Source organism: Dromiciops gliroides, chromosome 2 (assembly GCF_019393635.1).
Source record: "Dromiciops gliroides isolate mDroGli1 chromosome 2, mDroGli1.pri, whole genome shotgun sequence".
Taxonomy (NCBI): domain Eukaryota; kingdom Metazoa; phylum Chordata; class Mammalia; order Microbiotheria; family Microbiotheriidae; genus Dromiciops; species Dromiciops gliroides.
In genome coordinates this window covers 546,118,938-546,135,393 of record NC_057862.1, presented here as the reverse complement: position 1 = coordinate 546,135,393, position 16,456 = coordinate 546,118,938, and the positions used below count along the sequence as shown (strand labels likewise).

The 16,456-nt window shown below is 41.2% G+C and overlaps 1 protein-coding gene across 3 annotated transcripts in view; it reads right to left on the bottom strand.

Moving 5' to 3' along the window:
• The window catches only part of ZNF395 (zinc finger protein 395), a 77,455-nt gene that overhangs the window by 14,687 nt on the left and 46,312 nt on the right, over positions 1 to 16,456 (bottom strand). For all 3 annotated transcript variants that reach the window (XM_043987190.1, XM_043987192.1, XM_043987189.1), the window contains exons 2-4: positions 11,635 to 11,897; positions 9,107 to 9,342; positions 3,635 to 3,744 (exon numbers count right to left, since the gene is read on the bottom strand). In XM_043987190.1, coding sequence (XP_043843125.1) covers positions 3,635 to 3,744; positions 9,107 to 9,342; positions 11,635 to 11,889 — 601 coding nt within the window. In that variant the 5' untranslated portion in view covers positions 11,890 to 11,897. The remainder of the gene's footprint in view (positions 1 to 3,634; positions 3,745 to 9,106; positions 9,343 to 11,634; positions 11,898 to 16,456) is intronic.

Genomic DNA, 16,456 nt, shown 5'->3' with positions numbered 1-16,456 from the left:
CTACCCAGCCACAGAAAACATGAGTGACACTTTTCTAATATAGATTATAAAACTGTCCAAGAGGTTAAGCTATAGTAGGCACAAAGGGCTTTAACGATCTGGCTGTCTTCTGGGAATCTATTTTTACTCCAAGCAGAGTACCTGAGAGATTCCTGACTTTCCATTCTGGGAGATGAAATAATAATAAAGGCTATTACTGTTTTGGATTTAATCTTGACTACAACAAAGAATTGGCAGGTGATGTGGAAGAGATAGGAAGTTTTAAAAAAAAGTGAAAATATCCTACGGAAACAGTAATATTGAGGAAACAATGAAGACCAGAACCATATGGGAAGGCTACCACATGATAGCTCAGATGATGTGCCATTCACCTGGGCAAGTTTTAGGACTATAAAATTTTTTTCTATCAATTCTCCACTACTCAGAAACAGTAGGAAAATGTAGGTGATAAACACCATCAGTCTTTGAAGAAATACAATGCCAATGTATGCGTTGTACCTTCAGTTTTTAACACTTTTGCCTGTCTTGTTTTAGGGATGGTCCAATTTCTTTCAAATGCTTTGGCTCAGTATAACTTGTAGGGATGTAAAACATAGACTGTATGTCTGAAAAGTTTAGGCACAGGCTTATTTTTCAAATAAGGCAGGAAATAAGAAACTTAGAGTTACCAAGTGTCCTGTAAGATAAAATAGGAAAGTCTTCAATCAGCTCTTCTACTACCATTATCATTATGTTAGGTTTCTTCACAGTGGGTTTCAAAGCACACTGTCACGACGTATGTGATAGCAACACGTTCCTGCTTTTATCCCACTCTTTTGTCCCATATACCTAAAATAGCTTCCCAATCAAGGCTTTCCTCAAATCTCACCTCCTGCAGGAAAACTGCAGGCTGAGTAAATGAGTCATGTTTCCAAATGTTTAGACCTTGAAACTATCACAACCCAGTGCATTACAGGAGTTCCAAAGCAACAAGGTCCCTGAACTAGATAAAACTCAAATATTGATTCATGGTTTAAGCCAGACATCAGGAAGCACACACAGACTTTAATACTGACTGGGACCATCAGGCAAGATTTAGAAACCATAGAAAGAATCTGGGTCAAGAATTAGGGGTAAAAATAAAAGCAGGTCAAGATCTAAGCAAACCTTGACCCCCAAATCCTCCACATACAGTTGTTCTTCCCAACTATATACACTTGAAGTAACTCAATTTTAAAAGGGGACAAATAAAGTATTTTTTTAAAAAGAGGTGAAAAATTAAAACCAAAAAATAATCTGTTTATATTATGTATATAAAATATGCATGTCATGTCACCTTAGGAGGTTCTTTAGAAGCCAGGACCAATTATGTGTATGTTCTATATCATCAATACAGTGGATGAATGAATAAGCATCTTCTTTTTGAGGCAATCAGGGTTAAGTGACTTGCCCAGGGTCAAGTGTCTGGGGCTGGATTTAAATTCAGGTCCTCCTGACTCCAGGGCCAATGCTCTAGCCACTGTGCTGCCTAGCTGCCCCTGAATAAGCATTTATTAAGTGCTAAGTGCCAAGTATAAAAAGTGCCAAAATGGGTGCTGCCTTTTGTGTGATCACACTTAATACATGGCGGGGCAAGACTATAACAGAACATTCTGTTTTCTAGACAATTTACAATAATCCTTATCTCTTCCCTTTTCTATACAAAAATCAATGCTCACATAGCAATCCTGAAGAAAAAAGCCAAGGGTAACTTTAGTACTTTGAAGTAGGGCCCAATTGTAGAGAAGATTGTATTTTTTGTTTTATGAAATAAATGCATTTCGAGAAAATGAGCTATCAAGTAAATGCCATTTTCCCACTTATTTCAATGATAATCTACCATCTGTTCTGATTTTTTAAAATAAGTTAATTCCTTGAGAGAAAAAGCTGAAAATGTTTCAGGGAAAGAGGTAAGACAGCGGTTGGGAACCGCGGTCAGAATAGAGCACAATGAATTGGCAGGCCCTGATGGCTTTATAACCACCTACTTTCCCTTTGCACCAATTTCTTGAGACTCATTTGTTTCTGGCCACCCTTGGCAAATCCAGTGGTCAAGTTAAAACCCCATGTTGGTCCCTTTGTACTAATACTTTAAGGCCCTTGTCCCTATCACTGGGAAAAACGCATTTGTACATGCGCATGCAAACACACACACACACACACACACACACACACATATTTACACATACATGTATATATGCATTCTGTATTTACATGCATAATAAACAAATTGTGTATATTTTTTGTATAGTGTATAATATATGTTATAGTTTTACATATTTGTTCTATAATATGATGGTAGTATATAATACTTATATCATAATATCATGCTTTTTCTTTCTATTTCTATATACGGGTAACACATATGCATACATATTGTATATGTATATAACATATATAATCTAACTCCATTCTCACAGGTCCAGAAATCTGACTACATTCTTCTACTTGGTGAAGTATTTAAAATGTGCTCACAGACCAGCAAGTGACATGCCACTGACTAAATTATTAATTATGTATATCAGTCTATTTCTTGATATTGAGGAAGACAACACTTAAATATTAAAGAAACTTTTTTTTAAAGAAACTTTTTTAAAGAATAACTGATGGGGGCAGCTAGGTGGCGCAGCGCATAAAGCATGGGCCCTGGATTCAGGAAGACCTGAGTTCAAATCTGATCTCAGACACTTGACACTTACTAGCTGTGTGACCCTGGGCAAATCACTTAACCTTCACTGCCCCACAAAACAACAACAAAACAAAAAAACTGATAAGTTAATCAATTATATAAATACAAGGAATTTGTACGGTCATTCTTCTTACCAAAAATGTCATGTTCCCCAACAAAACTCAGAATCATTGACAAGTTAGTTAGATGACTGTGCCAGTAAGTAAAGTTGTTCCCTGGGAGTAAGTTTCAGGCCAACCCAACAACTTAATTCAAAAACCTTCAGGCCCACACAACTAGTTTGATCAAACTAGTAATATTCACCAACCATTCCCCACAGTAATGGCGGTAGCATGTTTCAGGTAGTGCCAAAAGCATTCAGAAAGAGACTCAATTTGCTGTGAGGTCACACTTTTACTTTCTATTACAATATTTTCTTACCCATGACTGGCCTGATTTTAAGCATTACAATTTCTTTTGGAGTCTGGCCCTGTAGGTTTGTCCTAGTTTTCAAGGCTGAATTAAGACACTTGGAGAGGGGCATGAAAGTTTGGAGGCCACTCACAGACTATTTTCCTAGTATACAGAATATCCCTCCACTGCCCTAGTTCAAGTTCCCCACCAAAGGGCCTAACTTACTCCCATGGAGGAACTTACTCATCTGGGCAGTGAGACTCTGTCCAGTGCTCTCATTCATCTTCAAAATGCTCCAGGATCCTCCTCCCCAGGTGAGGAAACTGAGGAAAGAGAAGGGAGGTGACTAACACAAGGTTACTGAGCAAGCACGAGGTGGTATGTGACTGAGAAGAGAATCTGGAGTCCTGATTTCCAGGCCAGTGCTCTCTGCAGACAGCTGCTAAAGAAATGGTAGGTTTAAGGGGCCTCCTCCAAACCAGATACCCCCTCAGTACTTTTCTATGAGGGAAGAGGGTGGGTGGCCAGACTCACCAGGTAAATTGCACTCAATGCCAGGAGGACTTTGCACTACGGGGCTGCAAGACAGGGTGGTCAGGACCATGGCCGCCATCATCTCATCCATCTCCACCGCATCAGACTTCCTGAATCCAAACAGAGGCAGAAGTTAGAAAGAAGAAGACAGCCCCAAAGAACTCCTGGCGACCATCTGTGTGTGTATTATCCACTTTGTAGATAATTTTGATTCCACAAGTCTGACACATCCTGCAGTAAGTTATTACCCAATTACTCAAGGAACATGACCTAAATAGGTGGGGAACAAGCATTTATCAACCTCCTGCTTTGTGCCAGGCACAGTGCTAAGCACTTTACAAATATTTTCTCATTTGCACCTGAGAACAAGTTTGGAGAATCACCCCTGTTTTACAGATGAGGAAACTGAGGCAAACAGGGTTAAGTGAATTGCCCAGGATCACATAGCTAGTAAGTGCCTGAGGCTGCATCTGAACTCAGTGCTTCCTGACTCCACCCACTTTACCACTTAGCTGCCAAATCATTATCACTAACAACAATCAACTTTGTATAGTGCCTTAAAGGTTTGAGTTTCAAAATAGACTCCTCCAGGTGTGGTGGTACACACCTGTAAACCCAGCTCCTGGGGAGGTGGAGGCTGGCACATCTCAAGCTCAATTTTGAGGTGCAATGGGTTATGCCAACTGAGTGTTCAACCGAAGTTTGGTTTTAATACCTAGGAGAGGGAGGGGAGCCCACCAAGGATGCCTAAGGAAGGAGCAAATCAGCCCACGTCAGGAACAGAGAAGGTTCTATATACATCAGAGTGGGATCAAAGCCTGAACCAATAGCCTGAGTGAGCTAGGGAAACCCAGTCTTTAAACAAAGAAAAAAATAGGTCATCTTATAAGGCTAGTACTGCAAGCATGATTGCTATTTTACAGATGTAGAAGCTGAGACTTAGACTGGTAAAGTGAATGGATCAAAGTCACGGAATTAATAAAGGGCCCAGGCAGGATTTGAACCTAGGTCTTCTTGATTCCCAGTCTAATCTTTCCACTACACAATATATAGTAATTGATCTAGAGACAAAAAGGATTAAGAACCATGAAAAATAAAAGATGATGACAGAGAAGTCTATAGACATTTTAAAATATTCCAATCATTTCCCTTACCCCTTTTTGAAAAGGGGTAGGTTTGGCTCCATACTTAACACACAAAAGGATATAACTAAAACAAACCAGCCTTATCCTCCCAAAGAAACCGATCAAGCAAATTATTGGCTTGTGAATGTCAACAGGACCTATTTCTTAGGACAACAGCCCCGTTAACTAAAGACATTTCAAGGTCCTTAAATAAAAATTCCCTAAAACACACTTTTAATGATAAAATTCTTTCACACTGGCAAAACCTTCAGCATTCTACAACATGCTTTCCAAAATAAATTTGAGTTGTTTGAGAGTAAAATTAGAGCTATGAATTAAAGCTCCAAATACCAAAAAAAAAAAAAAAAAGGTATGGAGATATTTTGAAATAAACTTATGGAGAGCATTCCAGAATTCTAGGATACATCTTAATTTCATTCCACCAAAAAATGATAGTTTATTGCAAGAAGCTAGTAATAGCACTTTGGTGTATAATTTTTAATTTTCTTTCATTCCTACATGAAAAAAAAATCAAATGACCACTCCTACCATATCCTCTCAGGTCCCAGTGGAGACACCACCTAGGACTTCATGTCCAAGAATTCTGTGACTAACAGTAGCCCCTATCTCTACCTCCAGTCTGATCCCACCACACTCATCCACAAGTGCACCTAATTCTAACCAGAGATGTCTCAAGACCATAAGAGATGTCTCTATTAACACAGTAGCCCCCACCTCCTCAGGAGCCACAGATACTAAAGACCTGATAAAGAAATGTTCTCACCATCAAAGTCCTTAGCACTGTCAAATGGTTCAACATCAGAAATGAATATGATCTTAATTGAAATGACATTCAATGACTTAACTATTCTCAACAACACAAGGATCCAAGACAATCCCAAAAGACTATTGATGAAACATAGTATCCACCTACAAAGAAAGAACTGATATTAATGAAACAGACTGAAGCATGCTATTTTTCACTTTCTTTCATTTTTTTCTTTTACTCAAGTTTTCTTATACAAAATGACTAATATGGTCATGTTGTACATAATTGTACGCATATAATCTATGTCTCATTGCTTACCGACTCATGGAGGGGGGAGAAGAGGGAGGGAAGAAGGGATAAAAATTAGAACCCAAAACTATAAATAAAAATGTTTATTACTTTAAAAAAAATAAAAATTAAATTTTAAAAAAAAGAGAGAGAGAGGCAGCTAAGGCAGCGCACTGGATAAAGCACCAGCCCTGAATTCAGGAGGAGGACCTGAGTTCAAACCCAGCCTCAGAGATTTGACACTTACTAGCTGTGTGACCCTGGGCAAGTCACTTAACCCTCACTGCCCCACAGGATGGATGGAAGGAAGGAAGGAAGGAAGGAAGGAAGGAAGGAAGGAAGGAAGGAAGGAAGGAAGGAAGGAAGGAAGGAAGGAAGGAAGGAAGGAAGGAAGGAAGGAAGGAAGGGAGAAAGAGAGAAAGAGAGAGAGAGAGAAAGAGAGAGAGAGAGAAAGAGAGAGAGAGAAAGAAAGAAAGAAAGAAAGAAAGAAAGAAAGAAAGAAAGAAAGAAAGAAAGAAAGAAAGAAAGAAAGAAAGAAAGAAAGAAAGAGAAAGAAAAGACATTCAATAAGATGGATTTCTACATTAGTCTTCTCTCCCCTTCAAATTGGATTACTTGCCATCTGGATCACAGGGTCTTACCAGTGGCCATTTCTAAGTCCTCCAGGCATTTCTATCTGTCCTGACTCTAAGGACCAGTGGACCACAGCATCTTCCTGCTCCCCCAATAACTTTCATGGGTTGTCTATTAGAACGTAACTTCCTTAAGAAAAGGAACTCTCTCTCATTTTTCCGTTTGTATCCCCAGTAAATAGCACAGTTACTTTGCACACAGTTAAGCACTTAATAAGTGCTTTTTAAAGCATTCATTTATATCTATTGAATGAGAAACTATCAATTCAAGTCCCATTTCTGACATATCCTACCTGACTGTGAACCAGTACCTTAACCTCTCAATGCCCAAGGAAAGTTCAAGTTACAGATGAGCTGACAATATGGGTGGGTAAAGTTTCCACACTGGGAATTCTCAACAAAGGAGACCACACACACACACACACACACACACACACACACACACACACACACACACACACACACACACACACACACACACAACTACTGAACTATAGTCCACATATACTGCTTTGTAGATTTGGACACACAAACATTTAAGCCCCAAACACCACAGCACTTCCACTTCCTGGTGGTGCCAAAAGGTTTCTAAATTCTGCTTTAGTAAAAACTATGAGGGGCAGCTAGGTGGCGCAGTGGATAGAACACCGGCCCTGGATTCAGGAGGCCCTGAGTTCAAATCCAGCCTCAGACACTTAACACTTACTAGCTGTGTGACCCTGGGCAAGTCACTTAACCCCAATTGCCTCACCAAATAAATAAAAAAAAATTTAAAAAATTAAAAAAAAAAACTATGAGAAAAGCATTTTTTCCTTCTCTCCCACTCATACTAGAAATGGTAAATAACAGCTTACAAGGTAATATGATAGGCAAAAGTAGCAAGAATGTGCTGTGTAAAGTAGTAAACAATATGCCTTTTACTTGCTAATACCCAGGAGCATCAGGCATCCGAAGCAGCAAGAGACTGAGCTGTCCCTTAGCTTGGTAGAATCATGGACTTAGAGCTGGAAGGAACTCAGAGTCCATTTAACCCCATCTCCAAGGAAACTGAGGCCGAGAGAGACTAAGTGATCTGAGGAAGGTCACAAAGGCAGTGTCAAGAATTGGGATTTGAAGCCAGCACCTTTGAGCCTGTATTTCTATTGTACTGCTTCTCAGAGGAAAACCCCAAACATCTCATTTCATGGGAAATCATCAGTTTCTACGATTTTGATGAAAAGGAGTTACAAACTAGGGGGCAAGGGGACAGGCATGTTCATAGTTCTTGCTGTGTGCTAGGCCCCATGTTAAGTGCTTTACAAATAGTATCTCCTTTGATCCTCACAACTCTGCAAGGCGGGTGCTATTATTTACCCCATTTTATAGGTGAAAAAAACAGAGGCCAACAGTGGGTCAGTGACTTGCCCAGTATCATACAGCTGGTGTCTGAGACTAGATTTGAACTCGGGCCAGCCTTTCTTACTCCAGGTTTGGCACTCTATTCATTGTACCACCTAGCTTGTCTCTATGACTATGAAGTAGTGGGTTATAAAATGATGGCAAATACCACCTAAAGCCAAATATAAATGAGATGTTAACAGCTGATAAAAACAATGTAGTGAGAGTCCATCTTACCAACCAGCTACCACTAATAGCACAAAGAGGGGTGGGGTAGGCCTCTGCTGTCAATCTACCCAATAAATCAATCCCAAAGAGAGGAGGGTTTTTATTTGTTTAATCTTGACAAGTCAGTTTATTTTTTTTTCCCTTTTTTTGTGAGGCAATTGGGGTTAAGTGACTTGCCCAAGGTCACACAGCTAGTAAGTGTCAAGTGTCTGAGACCAGATTTGAACTCACGTCCTCCTGAATCCAGAGTCTGTACTTTTTTCCACTGTGCCACCTAGCTACCCTAAAACTAATAAAGTATCTTTTGATTCTGTGATGCTTGGGATCATCCTTACCACTATATTCCCCTGTACTGAGATAGAAAACTGATAGCCAATTGTAGATGAGAAGGGTAAATAAAGAACCTTGAGGCATGGTGAATGTCTCCCTCCTCTCAGACAAGGCCATGATAAAAGCACTCACTTATTTAGCCCTCTTTTACAGTGAGGTGAACATCCAAGGTGGCAATATGGCACAGGGAACAAAACGCTGGACTTGGAATCAGGAAAGCCCGAGTTCAAATCCTGCCTCAGATTGTTACTAGCCCTGGATCCCTAAAAAAGTCACTTGGGTTCTTTCAGCCTCACTTTCCTCAGCTATAAAATGGAGATAATAGTTACCTACCTCACAGAATTATGAGATTCAAATGAGATAAAATACATAAAGCAATTTGCAAATTTTAAAGGGCTGTACAAATGCTAGCTCTCATTATCATTATTATTATTATTATTATTATTATTAGCTTATAGAAAGATTCCAAAATTAAAATTCCCCCAAATTAAAACTGAGTGTGAGAGAGAGAGAGACAGAGAGCATGTGCCCCAAGCTAGTCTTCCAACCCTAAAACTTGGGACCTGTCCAAATACCAACTGCTACAAAAGGCGGCACCCCTGTGGACAAGGCCCTGGCTAGAGGGAACCCCCTAAATTCTTGTCATTATAACCAGGACCCCTGCAAATGAGAGTCCCCATCACATACACACACATTCAGGGACCCAGTTCCTTCCCATACAAACCTCTTTGGGACATCAATATTCCTGGAGACGGATCTGTATGCCGTAGGAGGAGTTGCCTGTTCGACGGTGGGTGGTGGTGGAGGCACTGAGCCCTTCAGCTCCGGCAACCACACCTCCTCTGATTTGCAGCAGATTTGTAATTTCTGGTCCAGCAGCAGAACCGTCACCTTATCTTCTGCCCAACTGTGCTGCTCCACCACTCCCATACACTCCTGGCCCCCATACCACACACAGACCTGGCAAAAAGAGAAAGAAAAAGGGAATCCCACAGTCAGTGCCTTGTAGGTCTCCTCCCAAGGTTCTAACATCTGCCAGAAATTGCTGTTTCCCCATGGCCACACCTTGCCCCTTAACCAGGGATCCCCAACTACCTGCTCCCACTTGTAGGTCCAAACCAACCATGCTGAATTGGATCTTACCTCAACAGAAGCTATATAAAAGTTCTAAGTCAAGGCCTGGAATTGTCTCAGTTATAAGGCCCTTTACAAAAAAATAAGGGTTTTGTTGATGCTTTTTTAAAAACAACAACACCTCACTTGTCAGTTCCCCACAAGGCATTTCTGGTCTTCCTCCCTATCAAACTGAAGAACCTGTCTTCATAATAAGGAAATATAGTTGAGCAAAAAATTCATTTTTCACATTATTTAACACCCATAGCATACCAACTCTCCACAGAGAAGAGGGAGGGAGAAAAACCAGACATCTTCTTGGCACTTTTAAACTTCACAAATCACTTTAATTCTGCATAATACTCCCAACAACCCTGGGAAGTAATCAGTATAGGAATCATCTCCATTTTATAGAGAAGGAAACGGTCATGGAAATTAAGCCTACAGTCAGACAGTTCTTACTGTCAGATCTGAACTCTGGTCGATCCAGACTCCCAGACCAATACTCTGTCCATTACACAACACACTGTCTCTGATAACAACATCCTCAGGCTGAGAGGGCTCACTTGGTTCTGACCCGACAAATGGCTTCTGACCTCTTCTCTAGGCCTACTTAGCTGAGGTACCTAACCTTTAGTCTACATTTCCAATATCCATCCAGTCCTAGAGCCTCACCTGCTGTTGTCCATGGTGCCACAATGAAAAAAAGATTGATCGCAAAGTACCTATCAAAAACAAAGACCAAGTTTCTCCCCATATCAACTCTGTCACTTGCTCCTTGATTCTAAAGGGTCATTTTATCTTCCCTTCTCCCCCAACCCCTCCCCAAAAAGAGCATGTGGCAGTGGAGGACCCAAGCATGCTGATAACACAGGAGAGAGGAGTAACCCAGACAATCACTTAGCTCAAACATAAAAAACTCCCGCCATATGCAATCCTACTCACAGCACCAAAGAAAGGGAAGGAATAGTCATAAAATAACAGTGGCAGCAGAGAGGTTCTACATGAACCCAAAGCCTTCAAGGGCATGGTCAGAACAGTTGGAGTTAGCGATCTATACCCCATCATGAGGGCCCTTGATGCAGGACAGTGGCTGCCATTCACCCCCATGCCAGCTCCCAGCATCAATCCAAGCTGCTTGCTTTGTGTCAATCCACTACCAATCCACTGCTGACTGACCACTCACAATGAGACAGTGTTATTACTCTTGCCTCTAATTTTAAAAGTCCATTTGGTATATATCAACTCCCAGTAAGGAAATAAAAGCATGAAAAGAAACCTTGGTATCTAATTTTTAAAGGTTACCGGCTCCTAGTACTGCCAACTAGTTTCTGTAAACATTTAAGATAAATACCACTCACTTCATTAGCTTCTAGGAACACTCTGGGCCAGCCTAAGACATACCAACAACTTAGGTCAGTGGACTTTGGGGAGCACTTCTTTCAACAAACTGGCAAGAGGTATTATGAATTATACCCACAGGCAATGGAAGGTCTGTTGTACAAACACCCAATGACTTATGTTCTAAAATTCCTCTCATGGGGGATGTGAGAAAACAGGTACACTGATGAACTATTGGTAAAGTTGTGAAATGGTTCAACTACTCTGGAGAACAATTTGGATACCCCAAAGGGCTAACAAACTATGTACACCCTTTGACCCAGCAATACCACTATTAGGTTTGTATCCCAAAGAGATCAAAGAAAAACCTATATGTACAAAAATATTTGTAGCAGCTCTTTTTGTGGTGGCAAAGAATTGGAAATTGAGGGGATGCCTGTCAAATGGGGAATGGCTGAACAAGTTGTACCATATGATTGTGATGGAATACTACTGTGCTATAAGAAATGATGAGAGGGATGGTTTCAGAAAAACCTGGGAAGATTTATATGAACTGATGCAAAGTGAAGCGAGCTGAAACAGGAGTTCATTGTATAGAGTAAAGAAGTTCTGCCTCTCTTATGACCAATACAGGAGAGATCAGAAATGAGTGGTTTGAAAAAAAACCAGCACCCATGATACTTTTCTCCCTGTACTCAATCTTATCCCCAAACTGAGAATAAGGAGGATTCTGAGCCTTCCAACTCCAAGCCCAATGGGACAGAAACATACTCCTGTGCATACTGTGCTTTGACTTACCTTCTGCCCTGGCTGAAACACCACCTGCTGTAGACCTGGGGCACCAGAGGCCATGAGGATCTCCTTAGGATGTTCCTGGCAGTGGTTGTCCTTGTAGGCAGGGAAAGGTTGGGGGGCAACCACCCCAACCATCTCAGCATGGGAACCTGAGGGCTGGGCTGCCGCTGCTAAGCCATCTCCAGAGGCATTGGGGACAGACACTCGGGCTCCCAGGAGGGATCGCTTGCCAAGGCGCCGTGACAGTACACTTGCCATCCTGCCTTCTGCAGTAGAGAGGAAAATGAGAAGAGGAACAATTGAATCCATGTCCAGCAACTGTCACCAAGAAAAGGCCTCAAGGCCAAGGTTCCAAGATGGAATTCTGAGCCTTTCATGTATTACTTAGATTTGGAAGACAAGGACCTGTTTTTTCTTTGTCCTATAAAGCACTCGGGAGGGACTCAAAATTTATGACCATAATACACATGCTGTTCATTTTTCAACCGCCTAATACCTCAGCTTCTCTAGATATAAATCAATGAATACCACACCCCTAACCCACCTCATTTCAGTGTAGGTTATAGAGAAAACTAACTTACTGTTCTTTTTTTTTTTGGGGGGGGGTGAGGCAATTGGGGTTAAGTGACTTGCCCGGGGTCACACAACTAGTAAGTGTTAAGTGTCTGAGGCAGGATTTGAACTCAGGTCCTCCTGACTCCAGGGCCGGTGCTCTATCCACTGCGCCACCTAGCTGCCCCCTACTGTTCATTTTTAGAAAGAATTTTTAGAGGCTTCTTCTAAAACTAATGACAGCTATTTTATTTGTGCCTTCTTTTAATGGGCTCTTTGTATTCCAAGAACCTTAACTCATTTATCTATATAACTCCCCAAGAACTGTCTCCATTTTGTAAAGGATAAACAGATACAAGAATTTCAGAGTTGGCTTTAGCAATCAGTCAGCCCAACCCATACAAGAAGAAGAATCCTCACTATAACACACCTAGCAAATGATCATCCAATGTTTGAAGACCTACAATGAGGTGGCACAGTGGATAGATTCATCTTCCTAAGTTCAAATCAGGCCTCAGACACTTACTGGCTGTGTGACCTATGACAAGCCAATTAACCCTTATTTGCCTCAGTTTCCTCCTCTGTCACTGGCAAACCACTCCAGTATCTCTGCCAAGAAAACTCCAAACGGGGTCAAGGAAGACCAGGGCATGACCGAAACGATGCAGCAACAACAATAATGAGGAGGAAACCCACTGCCTCCTGAGAGATCCCCTTCCAAGTTTGGCCAGCTCTAATTTTAGGGATTTTTTTGTGCTGATATCAAGTCTAAATTTGCTTCTTTGCACCTTCTACTTATTACTCCTGGTTCCACCTCTAGGATCAAAGACAAAAAGCATAATCTCCCTTCTACAGGATAGACCTTCAAGTACTTCCAGATAGCCGTCATGCTTTCTGAGTCTTCTCCAGGATACACCCCAGTCCCTCCCAAGTCTTTCAAGTGATCCTCTTATTACATGGACTCAAGACCCTTCACTATCCTAGTTGCCCTCTGATTTATCAGTGCCTATTCTATCAATATCCATCAATATGATGCCCAGACCTAAACAAATACTCCAGATGTAGCCTGACCAGGGCAGAGTAGAGACAAACTCTCTCTTCCAGTTCGTTCCTGGAAGCTATTCCTCTCTTTACTCAGCCTAAGATAACAACAGCCTTTCAGCTGCCACATCACACTGCTGAGTCATGTTGGGCTTGTAGTCCACCAGAACCCCCGGATCTTTTTCAGACAAACTTCTTCCTTATCAAAGCTCCTCCATCTTGTACTTGAGAAGATGATTTCTGAACCTGAATGTAAAACTTTACATTTGTCCCTACTGATTTCATTTTATTAGATTCAGACCAATGTGTTCTGGCTGGTGAAGATCTTCTGGGATCCTGATTCTGTCATCTACTTGTGTCAGTTGTCCCCCTCAGCCTTGTTTCATTTGCAAATTTGACAAGAATGTCATCTATGCTTTTATTCAAATCACTGCTTGAAATAACTAAATGTGAGGTAGACAGATAAATGAAATAATTTTTTTTTAAATGCTAAGCAGCACAGGGCCAAACAGATTCTTGGCAGGATCTAATACAGTCTCCTTGCCAAATCATTAATGATTGCTTTTTTTGAGTCTGGACATTTAACTAGTTCCAAATCCAGCTAATTACGTATTATCACGTGAGTCAATATAACTCTATTTCTGCCACAAGAAGAGCATGAGTTTCTTTATTAAATGTTTTCTAGGTAAACTTTATCTACAGGATTTTCCTGAGCAGCATAAAAAGTCTCAAAAAAAAAAAAAAAAAGAGGGGAGGGCAGGGCAGGGAGGGGAGGGGAGGAAAAAAAAGAAAAGAAAAAAGAAAATCTGTCATGAAACCATCCTGGGTCTTTGTAATCACTGCTTCCTTTTCTAGATATTCACTAATGATCTCTTTAGTGATCTATGTATGAACATTCCCAAAATCAAAGTCAATCTCACTGCCTTACAGTTTGCAATCTTCCCTTTTTGAAAACTGGGGCATTCTTTTTCCCTAGTGCCACCACATCTCTTCTGTCCTCCATGTTCATTCAAATATCACTGATTCCAATCACATCTGCCAGTCTGAAGTGTGATTTCTTGTTTGTTTTCAGAATAATTCATCTGGTCCAGGTGATTCAAATGCCTGACCAATATGACCCAAGCCCTAGTACTAAGAAAGAGAAACAGAAACAATTTCCCAAAGCTCAGAGTCATGCTTCCTCTATCATTTCATCCTATCTTACTGTCCAAGGAGGGACCCTAACCCTATCTCCTCCTTGACCCCCATCAGAAACTTGCTCTCTGCCCCTGGGACCAAGCTCTGATACATGAGCTTTTGCCTTCTCTTTCCCCCAATCAGGCCTCTATACCACTTCCCTACCCTCTATACACCATGTCACCCAGGGGTCTACTAAAGCACTGGCTACCCACTCAAGCACGTTATTAAATTTTCAGTGTAAGCACTTACACCTCTGGCCAATGAGCAGGTTGTTAAATTTTCAGTGTAACTATTTACAACACAGAAACTGGCAAACACTACAAATCAGGGCTTGATTTATTGTTCTGTTGAATGTCTAGATGTAAGCAATGGAGAAAAAACTAACACAGATTAAACTGACTTTTTTTTGAGAGACACAGTTAGTCATTGACTATTCACCAGCACAGTCCAGATGTAACCTTCCCTATCCCTTTCCACTGCCCTTTATGAACTGTCTTCTCCCAATAGAATGTAAGCTCTTGGGGACAAGTACTGTTCTGCTTGATTGTATTTGTGCTTCTGGTGCTCAGCACAATATATATATGTGTATACACACACACACACACACACACACACACACGCACCTATTAAGTGCTGACATAGCTATCTAAGAATGGCTCTCACTGAATCACAGGGCTCTTTTCATCCTTATCTAACCCCTCTTTCTCTGTCTTCTTTATTAATTCACCATCCATATCATGACCCCTAATGGTGAGTAGACTCCAAGGTTCTGTCTTGGACCCTTTGTCCTCATTCTCTTGATGACCTCATCAGTGCCCACAGGTTCAAAGGTTCTCTCTGCCAGAACTCTGAATATCGCCAGCTGCCTTCCAGACATTTCAAACTGGATATCTGCAGACGCCTCAAACTCGACAGGTATGAAACCAAACTCATTCTCTCTCCCAGAAACAACATCTCTTCCAAACTTGCTCATTTCTGTCATGGGCACCACCACCATTTCAGGATGTGAAAGGTTCTCAGCCCTCAGAGCGATCCTCTACACCTCACTCTTCCCCACCCAATGTGTCCAAGTAGTTACCCAGTATCACTGATGCTGCCTCCATAACACAGCTCACATCGGTCCCCTTCTGCCCATTCATGATCACCACATTAGTCCAGGTTCTCATCACCTCTTACCTGGACAATCTCAGTAGCCTCCTAGTTGGCTTCAGTTATCTCCTGTCCAATCACTCTTCAATACAGCTGAGGAAATGCTTTTTCCTAAAGCATAAGCCTGCCTGTGCTTAATACACTACAAGAGCTCCCTCTGGATCCAATACAAATTCGTTTGAAACTATAAATCTTTCACAGCTTCTAACCCACCTTTTCAACGTCATGTTCCTCCCCATCACATACAATACAGTCCAATTAAATTGGCCTTGCTCTTCCTTCCACCTATTATCTCAGTGTCTTTGAAACAACTGTGCCCCATGCCTGGAATTCACTCCCTCTTCACCGAAACCTCTTAGAATCCCTAATTTTGTTCCAAGTTCTCCTTCAAAGACACCTCCTACCTGAGGCCTTTCCTGGTCCTTCCTGCTGCTAGTGCCTCGCTGCAGTAATCACCTTGTTTGCTTTATATCTATTCACACACACACACACACACACACACACACACACACACCTCACCCAGAAGAAAGGAAACCCTGTGAGGGTAAAGGCTATTCTATTTTTGCCTTCGTGTTGCCAATGCCTCGCATGCTGCCTGGCACCAAGCGGACAGGTACATACTTAATAAATGTCTGTTGATTCAATCGCTTAGATCCATCCCTCTACCTTCAAGAGTCTTCCTTATCTCCCAGACAGATGAAGTTTTAGAAATTCCTTCAATAATTCAAATCCATGTTTAAAAAAGTCACCATCAAGAAATTCTTCCAAGTCCCTACTCAACCATACCATGCAACCTCTATATAACATTGTTTTATTCAGAGTAATTGGGGAATAGGGAATTGCAATAAACAAAATATATTCTAATTAATATAGTTACCATATTTTACTGCACACGAGTCACCAA